Source organism: Coloeus monedula (genome assembly GCF_965178545.1).
Source record: "Coloeus monedula genome assembly, chromosome: 9".
Lineage (NCBI taxonomy): Eukaryota > Metazoa > Chordata > Aves > Passeriformes > Corvidae > Coloeus > Coloeus monedula.
Window position 1 is genome coordinate 13402515 of NC_138789.1, and position 26163 is coordinate 13428677.

Here is a 26163-nt window from a genome sequence, read left to right on the forward strand (position 1 = left end):
ATGCAGATAACTGCTGCTGTGTTTTAGAGCACCAAAGACAGGGCTAAAAATGCCCAGAGTGACAGGGTCACAGCTAAAATTCTCCCAGCTCCAAGAGAGACCCAGCTGGTGCATGTGTAAGTCTCACAGAATTGAGCAATCGCTCTGCTTCACATTGCTACTGACTCTCTCGTGAGGGGAGGGAGGCACAGTATTAGGGTCCCTCAGTCACCTTCACGAGGGGAGCAGAGCATCAGAGATGATCAGTGCATTGCTGGGAGCCAGGCTGTACACACAGAGCAGAGTTTGTTTTTCTGATATTGCTTGGAAGCATCTGCTTTCTCTTCCCTTTAGTGTGCTGACTCCTGGACTGCTGAGCCCCAGGCCCTGTGTGAAATATGCACATGCACAGGCAGGGCACGAGAGGGAGAAAGAGTCAGCTGCAGTTTACTAAAATATCAGAGGAAGAAAGGGAATAAAAAATGAGAGGCCCTGGAAGGCAGAGAGAAGGAGATGCAAGATGCTGAAAGATGTGCTACGTGCAAGAAACTGAATGAGGGAAAGGATAAAGAGAAACTGGAGGGAGAACACAGGGAAACCAGAAGGAGAGAGCATAAAAAATGGGTGAATGGTGAGACATAAATGAGTAACAGTGAGGGGAACAGCTGGCAAAAACAGAAGACAGCTAATGGACTATTTCAGTATCTTTTAGGAAGAGCGTAGAGGGAAGCTTTTAAAGTAGAGTTTTAAAAATTAAATAATCGGAGAAATAGTGGTTATATTGGTTATGTGGGGTGTTTTTAAGGAAGAAGAGAGCAATCTAGAGGGACTACCCAGCATTTAGAAGTTTTCTAATTCTTGAAGATTCTAACTTCTCTAGAGATTTTAGTCAATTTACTGTATCAGTCATGGGCTGTTTCCTAGTATCATTACATCCACAGTACTTTGTTTTCTGCTCTGTTTTTTCCTATAGCAGAGATTAGTAGTGCAGGTTTTTCTTTTAGTCAGTTATTGCTTTTTTTTGTTTTAATTTTAACAACAGATCTTAATTTTCATGCAATGGAATAGGAAAGTTTTTGTAGGTGCAGTGTTGAGAATAAATATTCTGTGGATCCTTAAGAACTGAAGTTCCACTGAACTATTGCAAGACACAACTTCACAGCTTGGTACTTCGTTTTAGTCTTGAGTTCCCATGCTTCTGTAGAAGCCTGATAGATTCAAATTTAAATTTTGAAAACATTTAAGCTTTCAACTAATGCTTCTTCAGCAAAGTCCTCTTGTTTATAACATGCTTAAGTTTCTTTGAAGTCTACAGAATTAGAAAAGCTCTGCCAAAAAGAGATAAAGGATTTTTTGGTTGACTTTTGCAGGGATATAATTAGTACAATTTTAAGTACAAATCTTTGTGTAGATACTATTATTTGGAACAAAAAGGGCTGTAATCTATGTAACAAAATAGTAAAATCTAAACTAACTTGGAGATCTTTCATACTGGAATAAAGAAGTGAACGTGAACAGTCCTCTTCACTGATGCAATTCTCACCATTTGTTATTTTGGTATAAACCTGTATTTTATGCAGGCCTTTTCTAGTTTGCCATTAGCACATTATTATAAACAAGGCCATCTTCTCACAGATGGACACAATATCCTGTGTTTCCTTCACAGGTGAACATGATTTCAAGCAGCAGGTGTCAGTCTCAGAGAAGCCACATGATGTTGCCATGCTCCGTATTAGTTGAGGTAAGAAAATATAGCAGGTATGCTGCAAAGTTCTTGGGTGTATTTTTCAATAAAGTACTCTCAGCAACTATCAATGCATTATTTATGTTTATGTTCACAGGTTGCTCTCTGTTAGTTGGCAATCACTTGTGACTGCTGTCAACAAAATTCCTGTCCCTATGCTATTCTTTCACAAGAGGGAATGAAGGGAGTCCCAATGCCTGCAATTTCATTTTAAGTAATTGTGATGTTCTGAAGTGCTAGAATACAGGGAAGTGAAGTACCTCTGGGCTGGACCCATAATTTTAGGATTAAATCTTGATAATGATACTCTATAAATTTAGAATTCTTTTCATTCTTTAGCCACTTTACATTTGAGTGTTACATATCTTGTGGAACCCAATCAAATATTGCTATGAAGGAGAATGTAACTCTCCACAGGGCAGGTTTTACACGAGTAACTCAGTTTAGGATAGATGTGCTTATTTATATTGGCAGAGGTTTTGTTCCTGTTTTTCTTAAGCCATTTCTACATCCAAAACATTTGCTGCACACAAAAATTTCAAGCACCATTTTGCTTATCTTTTAGTGCATGCTAATTATAATGAAAAATCCTGATGGGTCTTCTCAGGCTGCCAGCTGACTTGGTATGAGGGAGCCTGAGGGAAAAGATTAAGCTGTATTTTCAGCGCAGTCTTTCCTGCCTTGCATGTGCACACTGGTATCATTGGATTCCTGTGGACTGCAGATCAAAGTGGAACCTCTTCAGATGAACATTTCATAGTCTGAGTGAGAGTGGGGCATTTGCATTCAATTTTCTGCTCAGCCACAGACTCATGCACTGTACTGAATGCCCGCTTGGGCCTTACTGCAGAGGCAATTAGGCATTGTTATTCCTGGATTTCAGGCAATCAGTTGTTCTGGGGATTTCAGTGGTTCTTAGTATTGGACTTCAGAAGTAACACTTGAGGAGTTTTAGGATTTCCCAGTGAATCTAATTCCTAGACTCTGCATCTTGGTACCTATCTCCTTACCTCCTACTGGTACTGGGAAAGCAGTGCTTTGGTTCCTGTGGGATGCATAGATCCTTCTGTAATACGTTTAGAGTTATCTGATAAATGGAGAGTGGGGGATGTCATAAATTGTGGGAGAATATAGCAGCATGTCAAGCAGAAGTTTTTTATGGTGTAAACATTAAGACTTAAGTGACCTTTCCTGAAGAAATTCTTATTCTCAATGGAGTCATGGAACCTTCTTTGCCTTTTGAATTAAGGTGTTTGGGTTTTTTTATCAGCACATTTTGGAAGTTATTTCCATGTGAACAGAAAATTGCTTCATTGTCTGGCATTATTTCTGTCACATAATTTTGGCAAGTTTTGTATCTTGGCAATTTATGTTCACTGTTTTCAAGTGATGTTTGTGATCCATTGTGACACAAATCACTGCAGATCCACTGGCTTTTCTTGCTTGTGCTATGTCACACTGAGACAGCAGCAAGACTCCTGGCCTGTGTATCATCAAATCTAATGGCATCAGGGGTTCCAAACCTCTGAGGATGTCATGATGCTATTACGTAAGTTTGGAATGAAATTCACTAGGGAGAGGGTACAGAGCAATTAGACCTGTAGATGGGGGTTAGGAAACATGATTTCTCTTCCTGAATGTTGGGGGGAATCAGTTAGCCTTGTTCCATTTCTGGCACAATTTGGAAAATCTGAATAAGAATTCTACACCCACATTTGGTAAGTTACATAGGTGGGAAACAACAAATATGTTGTAGCTGATTGCGTTCTACAATCACTTGTTATTATCGTTGCTCTCCAGGATCAAAAGGTGATCCAAATGTTGTATTAGCTGTAATTCTTTTTTTAGAGCAACTGGATAGGACAAGTATGCAGAATTTGTGCATCTGCGTTTAGGTATTTGGGTGATTAAAAGGTCTGTGAGTTTTCTCAGCCTTCCTTTTAAAGTCTCATTATGTGTCCTCCCTACCATTAACAGGGAAGAGCAGCCACGAGGTGCGAGTGGCAGCAGTGGTAACTCATTGGGTGATGATTGCTTGGAGTGATGTGATGTGTCTGCAGTTTATAGGACTGGGCTGTCTGTCAGAGAAACTGTTTATTTGCAGAGGTACAGTAGTAACTAAGTGGCCACTAATGTGCAGCTTTGCCAGCCCGTATTTCAAGTATCTGTTTTGCATGGACCACAGTATAAATCTCCTTTTCTGAAAGTCTGCCAGCCTTTGTTGGCTTAACTATCAGAGTATTTGAGCAGGTGTAAATGGGTACAGGGTATGACACAAGACTGTACACAAGTCCTACCTCATTTCTCAGGAAGTGTGTCTGAGATGCTGTTGCTCTCTGTGCCACTGATGTCCTGGCAGTGCTTTCTCCTGAGCTCTCCAGCAGTGGGTGAAGAGGGGCTTAGCCCTCAGCCAGGGCTTGGCCTGGCACTCGCAGCTGGGAGCTGAGCAGGGCCAGCACAGTGTGGAGCAGCACAGTAAAAGCTGTATGATGGTCAGTAAGTACTTCAGCCCAGGAAGGAGATGAGAATGTGCTTGCTGGAATTTACAGCAGGGAATAGTTACATACATGTTAGTCAAGTTCTATTTCACTCTCCTCAGAAAAATATTACTTTTTCATGAGTAGCCTGCAGGTTAGGAGTAAAAGAAAAGGTGGAGATCAGAGTGATCTACGTTAGGGGAATACTAAGAGAGTTTCTCTCTTGCAACAAGGCAGAACTAGGTTTTCTGCACTTCTTAGAGCTTGCTCACAAGCATAGGCTCAACTCTACCTAAGCAATGATGTTGTAACGGGTAGATCTAGTTTCTGTTCTCTTGCCCTTTTTAAAAATATTTAGTGAAATTTTTTCCTAATTAATTTCTGACCTTGTGAGAGAAATTATCTAAGCAGATATATGGAAACTTTGAGTGATAAGAAAACCGGGGTCTCTGTGCTTCATTCTTCTTGTGATACTAAGCTTTATACCTTTCAGTGTCAGCTTTTCTCTACTGAATAGTCGTGTAAACTACTACTCACAACATTTCCAAAAATTTCTGTCTTATTCAATTCACAAATGATAGAAAAGGTGCACGTGGGAATTCTGTCTTTTGTTTCAGATTCTTTCATTAGTCCAATTCAAAGAAATTAACCTCATTTAATCTGTTGATCCTAGTGGATAGAATTAGAAGTTTATGTCTGCTTATCCAAGCTGGAGGAAAGAAATCTGTAAGTTCTGTAACACTTTGCAAGCTCAAACCTGAGCTGTACAAACATCTGTTACGTTCTGTTGCTGTTAAGGGCTTCTGCTGGTTCACGGCATCGTTTATGCAGTCGGTACTCGTGTTCTGTATCATTGAATTGTAGTGGTACCTTGTTGCATTTGTTTATTGTTTTCTAGCTAGTACCTTTTATATTACAAAAGTTAATGTAAGCATTAGATTTTGAGATTTATCTCCTGAAAGCCATGCAATATCAGAAGTTAGTTTCTCCAGCAGTATCAGCTCATGAAGCTGTTATGACAGACCATATATTTAGATTCCAAAGGCCAATTATTGTCCAAAAGTACTGTTCAATTTTCCTTTAACCTGAGTTTTCCCTACCTTGTATGTTGTTGTGCAAAACCTGGTTTATTTCTGTTTTCTCTGAGATGTTTTAACTCATTTTTTGATAAGTGAAGTATTTTTTTTAACATGTATGCTGAAAACAGATGTCCAGGTAGCAGCTGTGAGGCAACCTTAGCTCTCTCTCTCTAAGGGAAATACCTGGGATAAGGCAGTCTGACTGCCTGCTGGACTCAGCCTTAACTACCCTAGCAGTCTCGACTTGGAACTTCTTAGTATCACCAGGTGCAAGCTTTTGCTCATCTTTCACACTTTTGCAGTTTTAGGCTTAGGAATTCTCACACTAGAATAATTAGGTGTATTGCTATCATTTAGTAATTTAAACAGTCTAGATATTACATGTTTTTTTCTGGCTTTCACTTTGTTTTCCACTTGTGCCTATAAATATACTCACTGGAATCTCTAGAGTAGGTATAATTCTTTCACCTGTTATTAACTTTTAGAAATTCCTAAACTTACCTTTTCTGAATGAAGGAATTAGACTATTAATAACTGGCGGTGGGCAGGTGCTTTAATATATGTACCTGTGAGAATATTGACTTCTGTGTACTTCAGATATGTCATCAACCACATATCTAAATTTTTGTGAAAATTATGTTAATGTGCAAGGAACTTCTGAATTCTTAGCAGAGAGCTATGAACTGTGCTAACTACACTGATAGGCTTCGTCCTTTTTAGGGTTTTTTGGGGGGGGGGATATATTTTGTAGCAATACAGCAATATCTTATTTTCATGCTTCTCAGGGTACTCTGACTGACATTTCTCTCTGCCTTGGATATACACTCTGCAGAGTTTACTCTCCACTGAATTGGGAGCTTTTTTATAGCAAAGAATCAAGATGACTCAGAATATTTAGAGCTGATTCAACAGCAGGAGGTCAATCTTAGTTTCTCCTTTACTCTTTGGATTCTAAGTATTTATTTTCTGCCTATGAAGGACATAATTTATAATCTCTCTCTTGTGCAATTTTTCTCATCCTACCATTTTCTTCTCCTCCTTTTTTTTTTTTTTTTTTTCTGTTTCCAGTATAAGTAACTTTTCAACAGTCTTAAAAACTGGCCAGTAAGCCCTCTAGCATGGGAGGCCAAAACTAGTTGTGTGAATTTGTGGTGATACTGGAAAGCCAACAGTAAGTATTTCACATCACCCATCAAAATAGCCAGCCTTCAAAGTATCAACTTCTCAAATGATCTATATTTGAATTTATAACTCTAAAAATATATTTTTCCTTTCAATCTAGATTTTTTTTTTTTTTTTATGGACCTTGAAGGTATCGCACTGAAGTGAAGCACTAGATTTGTGTACTGGAGTCTGCTCTTAGATGAATAAAGTATGGTTGCTGCTGCTACTAAGTATTTTTTGGGTATTCATTTATTTGTGTATTTATTTATTTATACATTCCAAGGCTTTTAATCCCCTTTAGGTAAGTATTTAGAGTAAAATTTTTCTTTCTCTTCAATGTGGCATGAAACAGCACATGAACAGAGAAGGACAAATCTGAAGTGTTATGCAGATTTATTTCTAATAATTTCTGATAATACTGTTACATATTGTTGATCTTGTCCCATGATTTAGGTCTTAAAGCTTTGCATAGCCATTTGAATGAAAAATGTGGGTCCTGAAAGGAATTACAGAAAGTATAAAGATTATGATAGCAGTTCTACCATAATAGTAATAAAAAAGTCCCAGTAATTTAGAAATATATTCAGCTGTTTTATTAAGTATGTTGTAAAAAAGAAAACCATTTTAAAACAATTTAGTGCTTTAAATATCATAGATAAATGCAAAATCGCAGGACAGGATCAAATATATACAGTTTTGGATGAAATTGAAGTTATACAGAGATTTAATAGGAAATAAATAAATAAACTATAGCTGAAAACCCTACTCCATAGCTTTCAGTGGCTTTGAGTGTCTTTGGTTTAGAATTGTTCCTTCTATTAAAAGTTGCACTTTGGCTCATTTTGACTCAGGGAAAATATACTTTTGACTGTCCTGCATATTTCTTAGGGCATCTGGCACGAAGAAGTTGCTTAGGGAAATACATGAGTTTGAACTAGGAAGTGAATTGCTTAGGCAGTCTTTTGTCATTACATTACATCTTTGTCCAGGATGTTATAGAGATCATCTTACAAAATAGCTCTTGTGACTGACTGTCCTCTAACCTCATTCCAAGAAAAAAAAAAAAAAAAAAATCACTGGTCCTTTTAAAATCTTGTTGAATTTGATGTATAAATTGTCTGTCAAAGAGCATGGAGGGAAACTGCATGAGAACTTCCCATTCCAATAGACTCTTATTTTCTTTTGTGAACATAGCAAAGTTTAGCAACCCAGATTCTGATCTTTGTGAAACTCATTGCCACACATTGATTAGCCTACATTTACTGTGTTGTTCCTTTAAGGGACTTTTGGATTGAAATTAACGTTTCCTGGAAGTAATTCCTTCACAATTCTTTTCAGTTGCTAATTTCTGTTATTCATTTTAGTAATGCTTTGCAATGAAAAATATATGTGCCAAAATACAGATCTGTTCCATCATTACTAGAAGGGAATAGCCTGCTGTTAGAAAGAGGGGAGGCTCTGGTTATCTGTGTAGTATTTAACTTCCAAGAACAGCAACACATTTTATTTGACAATGCCCTGAAAAATTAAACTTCCAACCATATCTAAAAGGATGATAAACATTCAAAGAGAAGAGGATTTCAACATTAATCATTCACCGAGAGCAATGCAACTGAGAGAGAACAAGCTGATGCTAATGAAGAGCACTAACTGTGGTAATGAAACCTTTTAATGTCTTCTACTGACAAGGCAGGCATTGGAAAGCTTCTACTGCTTTGAAATGGATAAAGCACAGTAATTCATTAAATGTTCTTTATTTGTAGTCTTCCCAATCAATTTCTGAGCGTAGCTCTTGTAAGTAACAGTAATACCCTAGTAAGCATTTGCACCTTAGCAGGTTGTTTGAGACTCGTATAATAGAGAAGCAGATGCACCTAAATGTCCCGTGTGTGAGAGTTGTGTTGGTCACCCCAGGCAATGCAGAAAGAGCCACCTCCCATCTTTGTTCGTCCTTCCCTGCTGGCACTGACTGATTGTGGTAGCCTAGAACAAGAAGCGGGTACTGTTTCCCCTGCTTTTTATAGTGCCTGTTTTACTTACAGGTCAAAGCACAAAAAGGCAAGAAGAGAAGGTGTCACGGACAGGAAGATCCAAGTCAGCTATACTCAGATGAAAACTAATTGATGGATGATTTTTTTCTGTAATTGTCTCGAAGCCTGAAGAAGTTCCCAGGATTTTTGCTCTTCTCTGTAATGCAACGACTTTTTCAGCCCTGACCATAAGAAAAGCGGGGAGAAAAAATTCCTGGTACCCAGTGAATGCACTGTGGTTTACCTTTCCTACTGGCTCTCCTAGAAGGGAGGGCAGAGTGAGTTGTGTACCTACCTACAGGACATGAACATGTAGCGAACTTTCCTTTCTCTGGGGGATATTTTTAGTATGCTTAGGGATATTTTTAAACAGTGGAAGTCTTTTCGAAGAACTTGAGTAGCACAACTACCCCAATGAGTTTATAAACTTTATTACTCTATAGTTCTTTAAAACATCCACACTGGTGATATTTTTCTTTAAAACTGAAATGAAAAGATTGTGTAGAAGTATCAAGTCATTGTATAAACTAGTGAGATTCAGTTACTGGTTCAGAATTAAATTGCTGTGTATCAACATCAATGAAAATTTCTCCATCCAATATTTTTTCTATTTTTGGGGAAGATTATATGACAAAATCTGCTCTGCATCCCCATTTACATCATCCTTGTTTCTGGAGTTGCTAGTTGCAATATTATTGTAAGTTGTGATATAGATTGGAGAGTGTGTGATTAAAACCTGTGTGGATGATATGCATTGTTTAAAGTTGTACATAATACATCACACCTGGATTTCACTAAACTTACTGTTGACTTTGGCTGTGTAATTAATGCCAAGGTCAGCTGGGACAAATCTGATATTGTTCTCATTTCTGTAGGATTACTTTTTTTGTTTTTGCTAGCTGAAAGTTTAATTGTTCCTAATGGAATTAAATACTGGACATTAGGATGCCTAATAAACTAAATAATTTGCTTAAATCCAATTTGGATGCTGTCTAGTCACTGTAGAAGCAGTGTGCAGCATGTTAGATATTGGCATTGCTCTATGAAGAAAAGGTTAATTCCATAAAAATTATGTGCTCTAGGGTAGTTGTATCTTTTTAGCAACTGTCCACTCAATTTCCCAAAGGTTAATTTTTGTGCCAGCTTAGGGAGAATATGATTCTGCAGCCCTTATGTCCTGTTCTCAGGTCTCCTACTGATTTTAATTTCTCTACATCAGCAGAATTCTTACAGGAGTGGGGAGAAACACCAAACACTAATAATATTTTAATGTCTTTCTATTTCAGAGCTGGTTGTACCACATTCAGAGCTTTACCACAGAGCAGTCACCTCAAAGGAAATGAGCCTTATATGCCTCTAAAAATGAAAGTTTCTGCCAATATGAAGGGTGTAAAAACTGCATGATGCTTTAAGGGCATAAAAGTAGTCCCTAGGCAGTCATAACAGAAACGATATATGAATCTTAGTTCTGGTAGATATTAATTAATCTTTTCCCAAAATGAATCCTGAAGACATTTCATATTCCTTGGTTCTGTCCCAGTGATTCAGCCTTCTTACCCCTCTACCACCTGCCAGGACTGTGCAGAGCCAGGCAGCCTGTGCAGAATCAAACTCTCCTCACACTGTCCTGCTGTCACATTGGTCACCAGCTGCCTGCATGTGCTGTTGAGCTGCTACCTTTTAATCCTTTTGCTCTGGCAGGAGCCTCCAGAATCCCCACTTACTGCATTTTCCCACAAGAAACCTATAATTTCAACTTCTGATGTTCTTGCCAACTTTGCAAATGTACCCTTGCACAAATCCCTTGCTCCCCACCTTTCCTTTTCTAATCTTTTTTTCCCACATGATCACTTGCCACTTCTTTCTTTTAGTACAGTCAGTTGTCTGTAGTTAAGCTGGCCAGCTGGATGAATAAGGCATTGAATGAGTAAGGATTTTCAGAAGCAGTGATAAGAGTAAAGAGTTGTGTGTTACCCAAACAAGCATATATTTCATTACATAATAATTTGACAGTGTCCCCTATTATATCAGTGATAGACATATTCTAATCTAATAATTTTCTTATCCTCTAGCCTAAGAATTTGTTAAACAGAATATTTTTAAATGAGGAGAGCAATGTTATGTAAGTTAATTTAGCAGAGCTTGAAAGCTTTGGTTATTAATAATTCTCAGTGCCAAGTTACCACAAAGAATCTTCAAAAGCTGGTTTATTTATTATTTTAGTATTATTATAGCTCTTTATTTTTCCAGCTGTTACTTTCAGTTCAGGCTTCACTTCTCAACCTGCAATGGCTGTTGTCTTCTCTCAGAAGTGACTTTTTTATTCTTAAGTTACTTCCTTGCTGCCTTCATGAGTCTTCTGCTAATGCTTGACAGTATAGTTTTTGCCTGGAAGGTAATTATGATGAGAAATCACAATGAAGTCAAAGGCATAGTCTCTCAGATAATTTTTTAAAGAACCAGTCCTATAACAGGTTTTATGTAGCACCTTACTGGAGCATATACATACATAGTAATACATAAATATACACACACAGAGTATGGTCTCTTTAGAAAGTGGAAAATTAAGAGATATCTTTCTTGCTACCTCTTTAGATAATTGGATAGGCTGTTTCACTTTGTATCAATTAACCAATTTCGAGGAAATATGATTTTATTTTTAGATATGAATTACAATAATCAAATGAATTACAATAATTTCAGTGAACCACCATTAGAACAGATTGTAACCATTAAGATTAAAGACAGCAAATCTTGGGGTTGGAGTAAATCAAATGTAATTCACAGAATCAGACAAAATTTTAGGTTCAGAGCAGGGCTGACCTCACTTTTCAATAAGGTTCTTCAGAGCCTTGTAAATGAAGTTTTGAATGTATCTCCAAGGATAGAGATACTTTCCTCCTATCAAGGTATCCAAATAGTGATTGATGGAAATGAATGCTTCCTGCAACAATTCTTTGTAGGAATCCAGTCATCTGGAGAAACACACAAATTCCAGTGTGAACATGTCTAATGCCTTAAGAATGGTTGTCTTTTTAGTCCTGCTCTGAGCTTAGGCTTGTATCCAAAAGATAGTGTAGAGGAGATATTCTGCAGAAGGTGGGGGCTTCTCAAAGTGCAGAGGTGTCTGTCCTGCAGGGGGCATGAAAAGTATGGCTTTATGAAACAAACCAGTGCAGGAAATTCCTGTGAGGTGTGTCCTCACTGCCCTGGTGATGGTGTCATTCATGGCAGAATCCCAGGGCTTACAAATGCTTTGTGTCTTTGTAGTTGGTTTTTGTTGCCTGGGTTTTCCTCTTTCTTGAGTTTTCTGTATTTGCTGCTTCCTCATGAACAAGCTACAAAAGAAAGGGCATTTTTCGGAGGAACATGTGTGAAAACATGAATGTCTTGTGAATGTCTTGGTGTCAAATGAAATGTGTGATATACATTTCATATAGCTCCATGGGTTGTGAATGCTGGTACCTCAGGGTACCAAAGAGCGGGTCTGATGAGTATTATGAACTGGACTTAAAATATTTTTAATATTTAAAATTTCAAAGTAATCTAAGAAAATAATCAGCTCTATTTCTAGTTTTCTTCAACAATTACCTGGTACCAATGGATACTGTCTGTAATTCTGTTTGGTAAATTATGAGGGCTTGGAGATTTTTTGCTTTTCTCCATTGAATCACTGCTTAAATGTATCCTGAACTTGCTCTTTCTATGCTTTTCATTGTAATTTTATGAAGTAACAGATAATGTCCAGCTCAGGAATGGGATTTGAGGTGTAATGCTAATGAGAAATGTCTGGTATAATTTGTAAGAACATAAGTAGTTCTAGGGCACAACTGTGCATGAGCTTACCCAGCAGAAACTGTTACAGGGGAAGTGTTGGACTCCTGCCAGCATGAGCTGCATACATTAAACTACAGCCAGAGCTGGAAGTATTCCGTGACTTTGGTGCATAATTTATTATATTAGTCTATTTGTCTTTCCCTTCTGAAAGAAAGTTAGGAAGTCAGATAATTTAGTTGTATGTACAGATTTGTTCTTGAAAGTGAAGTCTTGTATACCTTCCCTGTCTGGGAGACAGCTGCTAGGGGCCAAGCTTGGGTAAGGAAAGAGAACTCCTCAAGTTTTACTCTGTAACTGCTACTGAATTGAGGAATCATCAGACATGAAAGGAAGACCTCACAGATCCATGCAGAGTCCCATGCCAAAGTGACAGTCTAATTTCTTTACACACTTTTGGATGGTTTTATATTTCCCCTCCTTAGTATCGCAAAATATTTTATTCTGCTGACATGCGATTAGCAAAAGATAATGATAGCAAGTACACAGAGCTAAAAACTAGTCGTACTTCTCTTCAAGTGTGGAACTTAAAAGTGAGAGGGTGGATTCATTCAGCAAGAGACCAGCAACCCTGGCCATGAAAACAGCCAGCCTGTGAGTAGACAAGGACAGGTTTTTCACACAAGTTTTCCGGCAAATGAGCAAGGTCTCCTTCAGTTAAAAGAGAAGTTAATCTCCATCTCCCTGGTAACTTCAGCTGTTGTTCACAGATCCTTGAGCAATGTGTCTATAGTATTTGTAAAAACACTGGGGACTGATAGGGTCCAGTCTCTATAGGCAGCTAAACTGGGGGTGAGAGCATAAGGGACCCCAGAAAGGTCTTGATGAGCTCACCATTTCCTTCCTTCATACTTCTGGGTTTTCAGCTTAATGAGAGTTTTATACTGACAACATAGAACCTGGAGGAGTGGGCAAACATTTACTTTGTGTATCCCCTTAATGACTGTACAGAATCTTTAGCCAATAAATTATCTTAATTAGTCTCACTAATTATAACAAAAACATACAAAGGAGAAGACAAACCACAATGCAGAAAACTTCATATTCAAATGAGTGAAATTAATTCAGTAATATGTAAAGAGAGTTTTTGAACTGGTCTGTAAAACCTTCAGGCATTGTTCAAATGTCTGAACTAATTTTAGATTATGTACAAAATCAGCTGTATGAATACATACAGTGTCCTGCACAGGGTAGGTCTGTGTGATTTTTAATTTTCCCCCACTTGAACATTGCACCATGAATAGGCTAGTGCTATGTCAAATGCTGTGCAGTAAAATCTGCTATGTCAGTCCTTCAAGGTGTCATTAATTACCTTGGAGAGTGGGTTTCTTTCATTAAAATAAACAATAAGAATTTTGTGTGAATGAGATGAGGAAGCTCATTTCCATATTCTGAGGTTTGTCATATGATTTTTATTGAGCTAATTATGCCAAAGATTGCCAAGTTTACCATCAGTTTGTATAGCATTGCAGTTACCAAAAATGTGTCTATCAATGAAAATAAATTTGTAGCTGTGGTAGTAATTTTCTGAGTGGTAAGCTTTTTCCTAAGTTTATCTTAAGTAAGACGAAATAATTATTATTTGAGTTTTCAAGTACAAATGTTTTATGTCATTTTGCATTGACAAAACTGTGTCTGTATTCTTTTTATTGTGACAATATAGTGGTAGATATGCTAATACAGGCTTTAATTCTCAGAATGTACAGGCCTTAGGTACATGGTGTCCCTCTTGTAGCCCACATTTCTCTTATAACCTATGGAGAACTTATGTGCAATAATACTTCTTAATTTGAATACAGAAAGAAGTTTTGAAAAGATTAATTATGTTATTGATGTAAATACTGACTAGGCAACTAATGTGCTGTGACTGCTGCTCATTATATCAAACTCAATCATTTCATTGCTGCCTTGTCCTCCTCCTCATTTGTTTCATCTCCATCTGCTCACTCTCTCATGTACTTGCACTGCATCATATGAGGTGCCCAAGCTTACTGGGGCAAAATGTTGTCTTCTATGAAAAATGCGGTCCAGCTCTACATACAAACACAATAGTAATGGTTATGCTGCTACTAATTTGGCCTTTTTCTCCCTGTTTGACTCTGGGAAAGTGTCGTTCCTATTTTGGAGCTAGTTTATCTGTGTGTAAGTTAAAAGTTAAGAGTAAAATTGATGACATCTCACTACAGCCCTTTAAAAGATGGGTACTAGTCTAAGGTAGTCATCAAAGCTTGTGTCAACCCTTGCAATAGGTATCATAAGAGGCTGGTATTTCTTAGGATGTAATGAATGACATTTTCGGAGAATGATTCATCCTGCCCTGATGTAATAGAGCTTAGTCACCTAATGGAGTTGTTTCTCTCTGTGAACTACATACTAAGACCATAGGAAAAGCTTATATTTGATGCCTAACTTGTTTGAATCACACTACGAGTGTTCTGGGCAAACCCCCATTTCTTATTCTTTGCTGATGCTGCTCCAGCTGCTAGGAAATTATTTTTATCTTGCATTATCATGGTCCTACAAGCATAAATTTTAGCAGTAAATGTCCTGGGTTTTAGGACTTATATCACAGCAAATCATTAAACAATTTATCAATTAAAATTTCTTTTTAGTTATCTTTTAACAATAGCTTTAGAGATTATAGTTCATTCTGTCTCTTTCCTACTGCTGTGCCATCAGCACAGATGCAGTATTCTTCTCAGAAAGGGCTGGGCTAGTGTATTAGTAGCAGTGTGGAGATGTAACAGTGAAACCATCATGGGGCTTCAAGCAGCTGACACTGATAAAGCAGGAAGGAGGTAAACAGGAAAGATAAAAATAGTGGGATGATTTGATATAAATTCTTGTTTTCCTTCCCATTGAGAAGGCTTTGTTGGGTTGGCTCTATTTCTTTACTGCCATTTGCCATAGCAATGTTTTATAACTAGAAAATACAATGAGCAGTGGTGATGTAAGCACATGAAAGGTTAGTGAATTTGGTTTGGAATTGGAAATATATCTTTTTAATAAAGGTTATGATTTCAAAGTATTACAAAATAGTGTGTTTAAGGGTCCTCTTTTTCTGCACTTGTCTACATTGTGTCTCCTGATCTGAAAGTTCACTTAAAATTAGGTAGCAAATGAAAAGAGCAAGGTATAACCTATGAGGAATATAAGGGGAACTCTTGCTCTGAGATCAGCGGCACTGTTCCCAAGGAAGTTAATTTCAAAACAAGTCTGCCAGTTATGTGAATTTCAGCTGACAATTTTATGTATGAATAGCCTTCTGAAACAAAAATTGTGGGTTCTGGACTTTTTGCCATTCTTCTGTTGTGCATATCACTGCAGTTGCAGAATATATTTAGCTGGTTGCATTAGTCACTGGGGATTGTGTTCTTTTGCTTCTATATGTTTTATTTAATGTATGTGTGCATATTCAACTGTGCAGGCAATAAACATCATGTTCATTATAATAAAAAGCTATCTCTGCTTTTACTTGATTAGCTAACTGTGTGAAGGCAGGCCACTGGTGTGCAGGCCATGCTTATAAAGTACATCTGCAGCAATAGGAATGTGTTTATGAATATTAAAATAAAGCAATATTTGGTGCTATTGCCTGGGTTTGTAATATTCCAAGAATCTTGTGGAGCTTGGATGTGCCTTACCCATGCCTTCCAATCCTTATACCAAATAGCAGCCTATATATTACAACAGTCAGCCTCTATGAAGAGCACAGTAGCAAACATCAAGTGCATTTATGTTTTTCAACTGGTCCAAGTTAGACAGAATCTAATCCAGATTTTAACTTAACTTTATCAGCTGCAATAAATCAAGCCTTTCAGACTAATTCTAAGGGGAAAAAAAATCTTTTAAATAGGAGAAGGGTTCACAGTGTGAGAGCAGGTCTTACCTGTATAAAAATAAGTACACAGTTCATCATTATTTTCAGAAACTGCCATAAATTTAGAGAGCTCTCAAAGAAAAAATTCATTGAAGTTTTTATATACCTTTAAATTTTTTTAGTTGAGCCCCTTGCTATTCAATAAAGAGATCCTTATGGAGATTCTTTCCAAATCCTTTAGGGATTTCGATAGTAGCTGCAAAACTGTTTTGTAAAAACAGGATTTTTTATGTCCTCTAATTGCTATATGCAATATCTTCATTGGTACATCTGTAAACAGAAGTTGGTTTGTGATAGCAAAGTGCAGGACTATTTTATCAGCTGGTTTCTGGAAAAAGATTGATTTTCCTCAATGCCGGTTTTTGAAAGAAATATGCCACCCGCATTTCTATGGGGCATGCACTCAAATAGAACTGAAGAGCTGAGTCTCGTGCTCATTGCAGTCCTGCTGTTGACTTTGGTCTTTGGGCCAGGCCATGTATCCTAACAATGAGGGTGTCTGTATGCAATTTCCAGGAATAAGATTTTTATGTGTATGGTAATGTGTATTAGACTCTGCTAAAGAAATGGGGAAAATAAACTTTGTGCTGGGTAGAATTCACCACAAGATGTCTCATGTCTCACTACAGATTTTTCACTAAAGTAGGGAGCTATCCAGCTAAGTCTGGTGAGTGCAGTGTGAATGACATGATTTAGATTCTTCTGGAGAGTGTGTTAAAAGCACATAAAAATAGACTGGATGTGGAATCCAGGCATGAAGAGTGTGTTCTTCAAGGGCTGATGAAAAATAAATGCACGGAGACTAACATCACTGAATATTGGAAAAAAATCTCAAGAAGGGGAGGAAAATGAACAGTTAAAGTGCAAGTACAACACTAGGAGATGATTACTCATTATAGAACAGGGTGACCTAATCTCATTTGTTATTTCTCACAGTCTTTAAGATAAGTGGACTCTATGGCTAAAGTGTCCATTTTAAGACTGTTTCCCACCCTTATAACATTTGGGGTAGGGTGTGTACCTTTAAGTAACTATTTATCTGTTGGCTCTGGGAATCCAGACTAGAGCCCACACATGCCTGAATCTGTACAAGCCTTAGGCAAAGTTGTCTATTCTTAAGTGTATGTGCTGTAAATGTATTTTTAAATAGAACTTTTTTGTGTTCCTATGTGTATGACTTCTCTCAGCACTGGTGCAGACTCTCCTCTTACTCTAGGATGTTACTCAAGTGAGGATAGATTCATGGCCAGCTACCAATTTTCTTTATAGCTGTTAAATAAAAACTTTAAGTGTTAATTGGTTTCATAGCTATCCATATACGAAAGAGTATGTATTTCCATTCCCAATTTTGGAAGGATTGGGGGGTCAGGGTGGGTAGTTGTGGGTCTGTGGGGAAATTCTCCTGTGGCCAGAAATGAGCCAGAAGCACAAGTTTATTGTAAAAGTCAAATGTATTTCACATATCTGATGACCCAAACAAGTAGATATGCTCAGGATAAGTGTTATGTACTGGCAGGTTTTTTAATACACACAGATACTCTAAAGTTGTTGCGTTGGGGGTTAGTCGAGTAATCTGATATTGAACTTTATGATGGACTCTTTTGTTAACATGTAACCACAATGTGTCTCCACAAATGCTTCCATAAAAATGTCTGGCAAACCACAGAGCAAAAAAATGAAGCATTATTTTCTTGTAAAATCACAGAATCACACAAGAATACATGGAGGTGCTCAGGGAAAGACTGGATGTGGCAGTTAGCGCCATGGTCTAGTTGACATGGTGGTGTTAGACCATAGGTTGGACTCAATGATCTCGGAGGTCTTTTCCAACCGAATTGATGCTGTGCTTCTGTGGATTCCATGTTGAGGTCTTTACCACCCCGGGCACTAGTGGCGATCCCTGTTCCTGCCCGGGCCCGTCCGAGATGTGGCTCTTGGCGGTGCCGGCGCCGATTCCCGCCGGCTTCGGGACGGGACGGGACGGGACGGCGTGCACCTGCGGCAGCTCCCCGGCGCTGTGCACGCCCGTCCTACAGGTGTGTGTGTCGGTGCAGAGGGACCCACGGTGCCCCCCGCCCCTCAGGAGGCGGGGGGGAAAGCGCGGAGGGTTCTCTTACTAATCACGGCCGCGGGGCTGTGCCGTGGGAGCCGTCCGGGGGTCGGGCAATTCCCTTCACCGCCGGGTCCGGCGCGGCCGCTGCTCCCCGGGCGGGGCGGGGCGGGGCCGGGCCGCCCTTGCCACCGCCACGCTCCGCCCGCCCGCCGCACGAGCCGGTGCCCGCGCTGGAGCCGCTGCCGGAGCGGCGGGCCGGGCCGCCGCTGCCCTGTCCTGCTGTGCCCTGGCCTGGCCGCGCTCCCCGCCGGGCTGACCTCGCTCCCGGCCGCCGCTGAGCCGCCCCCGCCCGCGGTGGATGCCGCCGGGGAGCGGGCGGAGCGCGCCGCCGGGGAGAGGGGCTGCCGCGGCCGCCGGAGCCCACGTACATGCGAGTGCCCTCTCCGCTCACCAGCATGCTTTACTTCCAGATGGTGATCATGGCAGGGACCGTGATGCTGGCTTATTACTTCGAGTACACGGACACCTTCACCGTCAACGTGCAAGGCTTCTTCTGCTACGAGGGCGCGTACCGAAAGCCCTACCCGGGCCCGGAGGACCGCAGCGCCGTGCCGCCGGTGCTCCTCTACTCGCTGACCGCAGGCGTGCCCGTGCTGGTGGTAAGCAGGGGCTGCCTGTGCCTGCTCTCCGCTGGCTTGTTGGGCTGGGCTGGGCTGGAGCGGAGCGGGCCGGGCCGGGGCGGGCCGCGGGTCCCGGCCGGAGCGGTGCCGCCGGCGGGCGGCTGCGGGTGGGCCCGCGGGCGGGGACCCTCCGCGCTCCCGGGGCTGCGGCCCGGCCCCGGGGCCCCGGCGGGCAGCGCTGCCCGCCCCAGCCCGTGCCCCACCGTGCCCACCGCGCCTCTCAAGTTTATTTTTAGCACCGGTTTATGTAACTGCCAGTGCCTGTATTTCTAGCCCCGTGCGACTCCTTTTGGTAAAAATTTTCTTTTATTTTTCGAAACGCGCGTCGCTTGCAGGTAGATGGACAACCTGAGGAGAACCCGGTTTTTAGCAACCCGTTACTGATGTGTCACCCGGTGCTAATTAGAAAACCCCTCTGGCGGTTTTGTTTTTTAAAAGTCAACTGGTACATGCAGGGAACAGGGAGCACTTACACTTGATTTAGTTGTCTCCGTATGTCACTGTTACTGATGGGTGTGCAAACGAAACCTGTGTCTAATTGAACATGATCTTCTGTCAATCAGTTTTAAACAGGTGTGTCTAAAAAGTGATTTATTTAATTGATTTTCTTTGGGGATCTTTTTTGGAGAACATCGAAGAGAAAGCTTTTTGGAAAAGCAGTGAGATTCCTTTCAAGCTGTTGAAGGTACTCTTTGTGTTGTCATATAACGAGGGCATTAGCATCATTTAGTGATCCCTGACCGTACTGAGGAGGAAAGGCCTAGAGGGGAACATTTAACCATTGGGGATGGATTATATATAGACTTAGCAGGTGCATGCACAGTTACACAGAAAGTCCTTGTAAAGAGTTGATTTTAATCTACTGTAAGCATTAGAATAATACAAAAATGCAATAAGAAGAGGTCTTTTAAGATAGTAATTATTTGTTTCACACATTAATTCTTTTTCAGGAAAATGTAACAAAATAGAAGAAAAGGCCTCCTCAGGGTAATGCTATGGTAATCCCAGGCACGATTTCTGCATTTGTAGCATCATGACCTCTCAGATGGTATCAAACATAAAACCTCATGATCAGGATGAGCCTTAGTATTTGAGACTTGGTTCTCTTTTTGATTTTTTTTTTTTTCCCTGAGGGATTGAACTTCATCATTTGGCAAAACCTGTTATATAGCATTTTGGTTTGGTTTGGTTCTTTTGATGTGAACATTAGTTACTTGACCACTTTATTAACCTGTTTGTTCTTTTGAACCCCCAAATACTGTTGAGATTCAAAAGGGGAATTTTTATTGTTTGTTTTGTGGTGATCTTTTTCTGTTGTTGGCATTTGATGTTTGCTTTGCTTTGAATTCTATTTCTTTTGTTTAGCTCAGGAAGTTATAAAGATTATGTCAGATATTGATGTTGAGCATCTCTTTTTTCAAGTATGTGTCAGCAAGATGGATTGGTAGTTTCAATTCATTTCCTGGGTGCTAGATGATTACGTCAGAGGAATCTCCATGACATTTTGGGTTGGCAGTCTTGTAATTAGCCTTGCTAAAAAGCTAATAATAGAATTTAATGATACTTAACTGTGTATTATTATTATTTGATTTTATTAAATGAAGAATTTAACTCCTGGGAGTCTCATGAATTCAACAGCATTAAAGACTAATAATTAACTTTATTAAATGGATAGATTTTTCAAGTTTTGCATAGAGTTTTGTTCTCATTTGCCTTGGGCAATCCTCTTGGACTTAGTGTTTACCTGGGAAGGCACTTACTCAGTTGTGCAGGATGTGTACATTGTCTTTCCTTGTTCTTTTCATTGAGAGGAGTGGTGAAGGTAAGAGTTCTTCACCAAAACAACTTGTATGTTTTCAGTTGTAGTTGGTTTCAGAGATTAGGTTCTCTTCTATTTCATTTGTTTCTTGTCTATGAAATTTTGGACATACATGTTCTGTGTAATTTTGTTTCTGTAAGTGAAATATAAAAATGAATCATGTAACATAGCTATATTTTGGTCTGTAAAGATGCAAATGTAAACTAGTGAGGGAAATGGATTTCTGTGAATGCAATTTCACTTTTTTTTTTTTAAATGACTATTGTCCTTGAACATAGCATATTAATTACTATGATTTATGAGGTTTTTTTAAAAAATCCGGGGTTTTTCCTGCTCGTTTGGTGTATGGGGTTAATGCTCTTTCTGGAGTTTTGAGGTAGAGCAGCAGAATCCTTATCCTTGGTGTTCACAGCAGCTGAGCTTTTTTTGATGGGACTTGTTGAATTGGAGCTGTAGAGTGCTTCAAGATAAGCCAGGTTATCTTAATGTGACTCAATTCATGTGGCTCCATTGCACTGAGTTTTAACGAAGTTGCTCAAAAATCAGGAAAAAAAAGAGTTTTTCTAATGATTTTCCTTTCTACATGCCTGCTAGCAGAAAACTAAAAAAGTAAAGTACCGCTAGCAGGATCTGTCTTGATGAGCATCTCATCAGCAGTGGGTCTCTGGCTGCTGTGAGGCTGTCACACAGCAGCTCATTCAAAACCCCTGTGGCACATCAGAGATGCTGCAGCAGCCCTGAGTGCCAAGCCACGGGGTTGAGCTGAGTGTCTGCTCACAGGGCAGCAACATGCATGTGCTGAGACCTAAATAACAACCTGTGTCATCTGACAGGGATGTACTGTGAGCACTGTGTTCATCCTGGAAACTTTCTGGTTAGTCTTTAAAATGGTACTTCCTGCTAGCACATTCCTACAGCCCTGGTGCAGCATTGCTGCCAGGCTTTCATTCCTGAGTCAATCTGCTTCCTTATCCCATCTGCCCCCATGCCATCCAGGGACAGATGCAGCTGGCTGGCAAGGCACAGGTGCTCAGGAGTGTGATCTGAGAAACACAGTCCCAGGGCAGAAGCAGAGACTGCTTGCTCAACTGGAATGCTTGACTTTTTTATTTTTTAAGTCAAGTGCTCTGATATGGGAAAGGGAAACTGTGACTGAAGGAAGGAAATTTTGTGCTCTGCACTTGGGACTCACTGGGTTTGTATATGTACAGTCTTTGGTCAAGTAATTACAACGTATTAACCAAGTATTTGGTCAGCCGTGAATTGGTGGGCAGCTGGACTAGATGATTATTGAAGGTCTCTCCCAGCTGAATTATTCTATTCTAAATAACTCCTAGGTTGTGTAGGATCTAGTAAGGAGTCAAATTGTGCTATTTGCTTTGGCTATAACAAATTTATTGTCTGCTAAGATGTATCTGCTTAAAGCCCCTGCAACTTCAGAGTGGCCTGGAGAATCTGTGGGTGCCCCATCCCTGGCATTGTTCAAGTCCAGGCTGGATGGGTTTTGAGCAGCCTGGTCTAGTAGAAGGTGTCCCTGCCCATGGCAGATGGGGTGGAACTGGATGAGCTTTAAGGTCCCTTCCAACCCAAACCATTCTATGATTCACAGGTATTACAGCAATTGCAGGAAACCTGTAGAGGAATCCAGCAACCTTTCTGTAGGATGAGAAGAGATGCTTCTTTTCTGTTTTTCCAGCTGGTTTCCTAACTTTTATGTAGATTCCATGAAATGAAGATACATTATAACGTTGGTTTTCCACGGATTATCTCTAAGGGGTATAAGCACTGTTTCTAATCTGCCAAATCTGTAATTTTTTAGTTCTTCCACTGGAAAATGTTGAGGCCCCAAACAGTTGTTTTTGTTTAGTTTGTTTTTTAAAAAGTGCTGAAAACAACTGCAGCTTAACATAAAATATGTGGTCCCTTCTAATGTTAGACTTTTATTTGTTGAAGGTTTCCTAAGTCATACTTTTAGGCACAGGTAAAGCAATGACTTGAGTGAGTAGATGTGTTTGCATAAGGAGCATTACACACACAAGCAGCAAAATCTTAAAAAATGTAGATGAGGTGGAAATTGCATTCAGAAGAGTGGAAAAACCCTAAGTATGAGATTTAATGAGGCAAGACTGAGACTTGGGAAGAGGCAGTGCCCCTGTGGGCTCCCTACTTCCCCTTTGTCTTTGTGACTCAGGTTTGAAGGAGTGCTGCTGGCTCTGTGCTCCCATCCTTTTACTGTCCATAGCACTAATATCCTGAAATCTCTAGTATACTGAGAAATTCTCAATACATGGTTTGGTTTTTGGATTATTGTTGGGTTTGGTTTTTTTTGTTTGTTTGTTTTGGGTTTTTTTTTAATCTTAAACTCAGATGTGAAGGTCACAGGAAATAGGCTCTTGATTTGAGTCTATTCAAATATGTAATGAGCATACAACTGCTAGTTGAGAGCTCAGTGCTATTTAAGCCATTTCCCAAAGTGCCAGTTCTTGCTCAGTGGGCTGGTTGCTTTTTTAAACTTGTTATGACAGATGTAGCTTGGGAAATACATGCCAGTCTAATCCTTTAGCTTCCAGTAGAAATGATTTCTAGAACAGTGAGACTAGTGTCCCATGTTTTCACAATCTATAGAGTGATCAGTTCTGCATTACTTCTTTCTGGTAGATGTTAACAATTTTGACCTCTTTAAAATACTATGAACTGCACTCAAGGATTCTTTTAGTGATTCTACATGCTAATATGGATTACTTAAAATGTCAAAACTGTTCAAACAATAGATGGTATAAAACGTGGTGTACTGGACCTAAGATGTATACTGACAGGAGGAGATAACGACACGTTTTCATTAAGATATGTAAACAGTTTTATTATGCAAATGTTGTTTTATTTCCAAGTAATAAATATATGATTACAGTACTTAACCATAAAATATACACTTCTATTTGTGTAGGTGAATTCCTAGCATATTCATATTTTCTCTGCAAACCAATTAAAGACTAATTTGTGTTAGGATAATACTTTCAATGTTATCACTGAAAAAATATCTGCCATTTAGACATGAAGTATTGCATTCTCTTTTTTTTCTTTTAGTGGACTGGAGGACTCTTTAGATTGGCACATCCCGAACAAGGAAAGGATGTCAAAAATCAGACATTTTGCCTTGAACTTGGCTTTAGTCAGTAACTTTTTCCTTGAGGAAGAAATTTTGAATCCTGGCAAAAGAAAGACTGTAAAGTGAGAGATGCAATATCATTGTTCTCGTATCAAATTTAATGTACCCTGATGCTTAAGAAAAAAAAAGATCATTCTATGAATATTGAAAAAGAGAAGCTGCCTTTTGAAGTAACTGCACAGTTTTCATAAGTCTCCTTTCTTCTTCACTGTCTTTGCTGCTGTCTTAATAGTTCCAGGTCTGAGTAGCTCAAGAGCAGCTGAAGAATATTCAGAGACCTGAAGGAGATGCAGCACTTGATTCCAGCACATAGATCTAGCTGATATGACTGGACAACTCCCATCTCAGCCTTCCTTTCTGAACCTGCTAGTACCTCTTTTCCTTCTGACATCTATGACTCTATGTGCTGTGGCATCAGGGACTGATCAAATTTAATCAGGCTGAGTTCTCAACATGATCTTGGCAGAGATGCTTTTAGTTAACCTGTAGTTCACTGAAACTATTCTATTAGTGTGTAACTTAGTGCTGTACATGAAAAAGGGTGGTAGAATATCATATCTGGGACATCAAAATACTCTGTTGTCTGTTATAATGTGAGGGAAAGCATAATCCAGAATTAAAGCTCCAAAAATATTTTCTGTGAATTTGCTGTGCCTCATGCCTGTGCTGTTTATTCATTCCTCACCTTAGTCAGAAAAAGCCACTACCTTCACAAGTTCCTTCAATCTATTTCAGGCTGATCATTTTTCTACTTCATGCCTGGTACCATGTCACTTTGGCTTCTATGGACACCTTGATAGTATTGGAAAAATCTAAAGCACAGGGACACTCCACTTTTGTGAGGCCCCACTGGAGTATTTCATCCAGCTCTGGGGCCCCCAACAGAAGAATAATGTGGACCTGCTGAGTGAGTCCGGAGAAGGATCACAAGGGAGATCAAAAGGCTGGAGCAATTCTATGAAGACAGGGTGAGAGAGCTAAGGTTGTTCCGCCTGGAGAAGAGAAGGCTTTGGAAGGACCTTAGAACACCTTCCAGTACATAAAGGAGGCCTACAGTAAAGCTGGAGAGGGACTTTTTACAAGGGCTCATAGTGATAGGACAAGGGGTTTGGCTCTAAACTGAAAGGGATTTAGAATAGACATTAGGAAGAAATTCTTCACTATGAGGGTGGTGAGACACTGGAACAGGTTGCCCGGAGAAACTGTGGATTTCCCATCCCTAAAATTTTTCAAGGCCAGGTTGGATGGGGGCTTTGAGCAACCTGGTTGCAGGGGTGGGAGCCAGATGATCTTTAAGGGTCCCTTCCCACTGAGGCCATCCTGTGATTCTAAGAATCAAACAGCCTTTTCTCCTGATCTAGTACTCGAAGCAGAAGTGGCCTCTGTGCATCCTGAAGGAGATTAAAGTGTTTCGTCATTTCTGCCAGAAAAGAATCAAGGAAGCTTGATAAATAATGCAAGGATGAACAGTTGCCAGCAGCTGTGTTACAGGAAAAAAATTCCTAAGAATATATAGCCAGGTATTCAAGTTTTCAGTTTTATGCACAACTTACTGAGAAAGCTAGAGAAATCACCCAGCAAAGTATGCAGTCTATCCTAGTGCTCTTCTTCTGGGAACAGTGAACTTCTATTATGCTAGGTACTTGCAGTATTTGACCATCTCATGATGCTGTTTATGATAAGACAGTGATAGAGCAACAGAAGATTAAAGTTTTACATCTTGACTCATATGAACTGGATAGACTAATTAGCCTCTGAAATCAAATGGAAATAATTTTGTTTGTATGAGAAACTAATTAGCTAATCAAAGATAATAATTCCAGGATTATTGAAAAAGTTATATATCAAGAAGCTAAAGCATTTTAGCTTCATATGCCTTTCTCTTGCTGGCACATTTGTCAGCTGTTAAAACTTAACATGAATAAGGAATTGCCAGAATACTTTATTTACTCTGTGATCACATTGTTCTTGCAGAGCTCATTTGGTCCCTGTCCTCATAGCTCTGTTTCAACCTGTGTGCACAGCTGTGACTTCTTTCCTTGATAGTTTTCTTCTTCTCTTCCCATGTGTTTGTAGGAAAGATAAAAAACTTGTGCCTTTTTTTTTTTTTTTTAAAATATGCAAATGCTGGGGTCTTCAGGAAGCCACTTTTTTTGGAAGGAGGAATGCCCTTTTCTGGAATGCAGGAGATGTTTAAAGCTAAGGGACGGTTTATTTCATGCTCTTCCTTGTGAATGGATAATTGCTTTACAACTTTA

The 26163-nt window shown here is 39.6% G+C and overlaps 1 protein-coding gene across 3 annotated transcripts in view; it reads left to right on the forward strand.

The window, feature by feature from the left end:
- Window positions 1–1695: 1695 nt before the first annotated feature.
- PLPPR5 (phospholipid phosphatase related 5) overlaps window positions 1696–26163 on the forward strand; it is a 62387-nt gene continuing 37919 nt past the window's right edge. For 2 of the 3 annotated variants that reach the window (XM_082287327.1, XM_082287329.1), the window contains exon 1: window positions 17790–18899. In XM_082287327.1, coding sequence (XP_082143453.1) covers window positions 18669–18899 — 231 coding nt within the window. In that variant the 5' untranslated portion in view covers window positions 17790–18668. Of the gene's footprint in view, window positions 1721–17789; window positions 18900–26163 lie in introns of those variants that run through there. The other variant, XM_082287328.1, reaches the window with a different exon arrangement.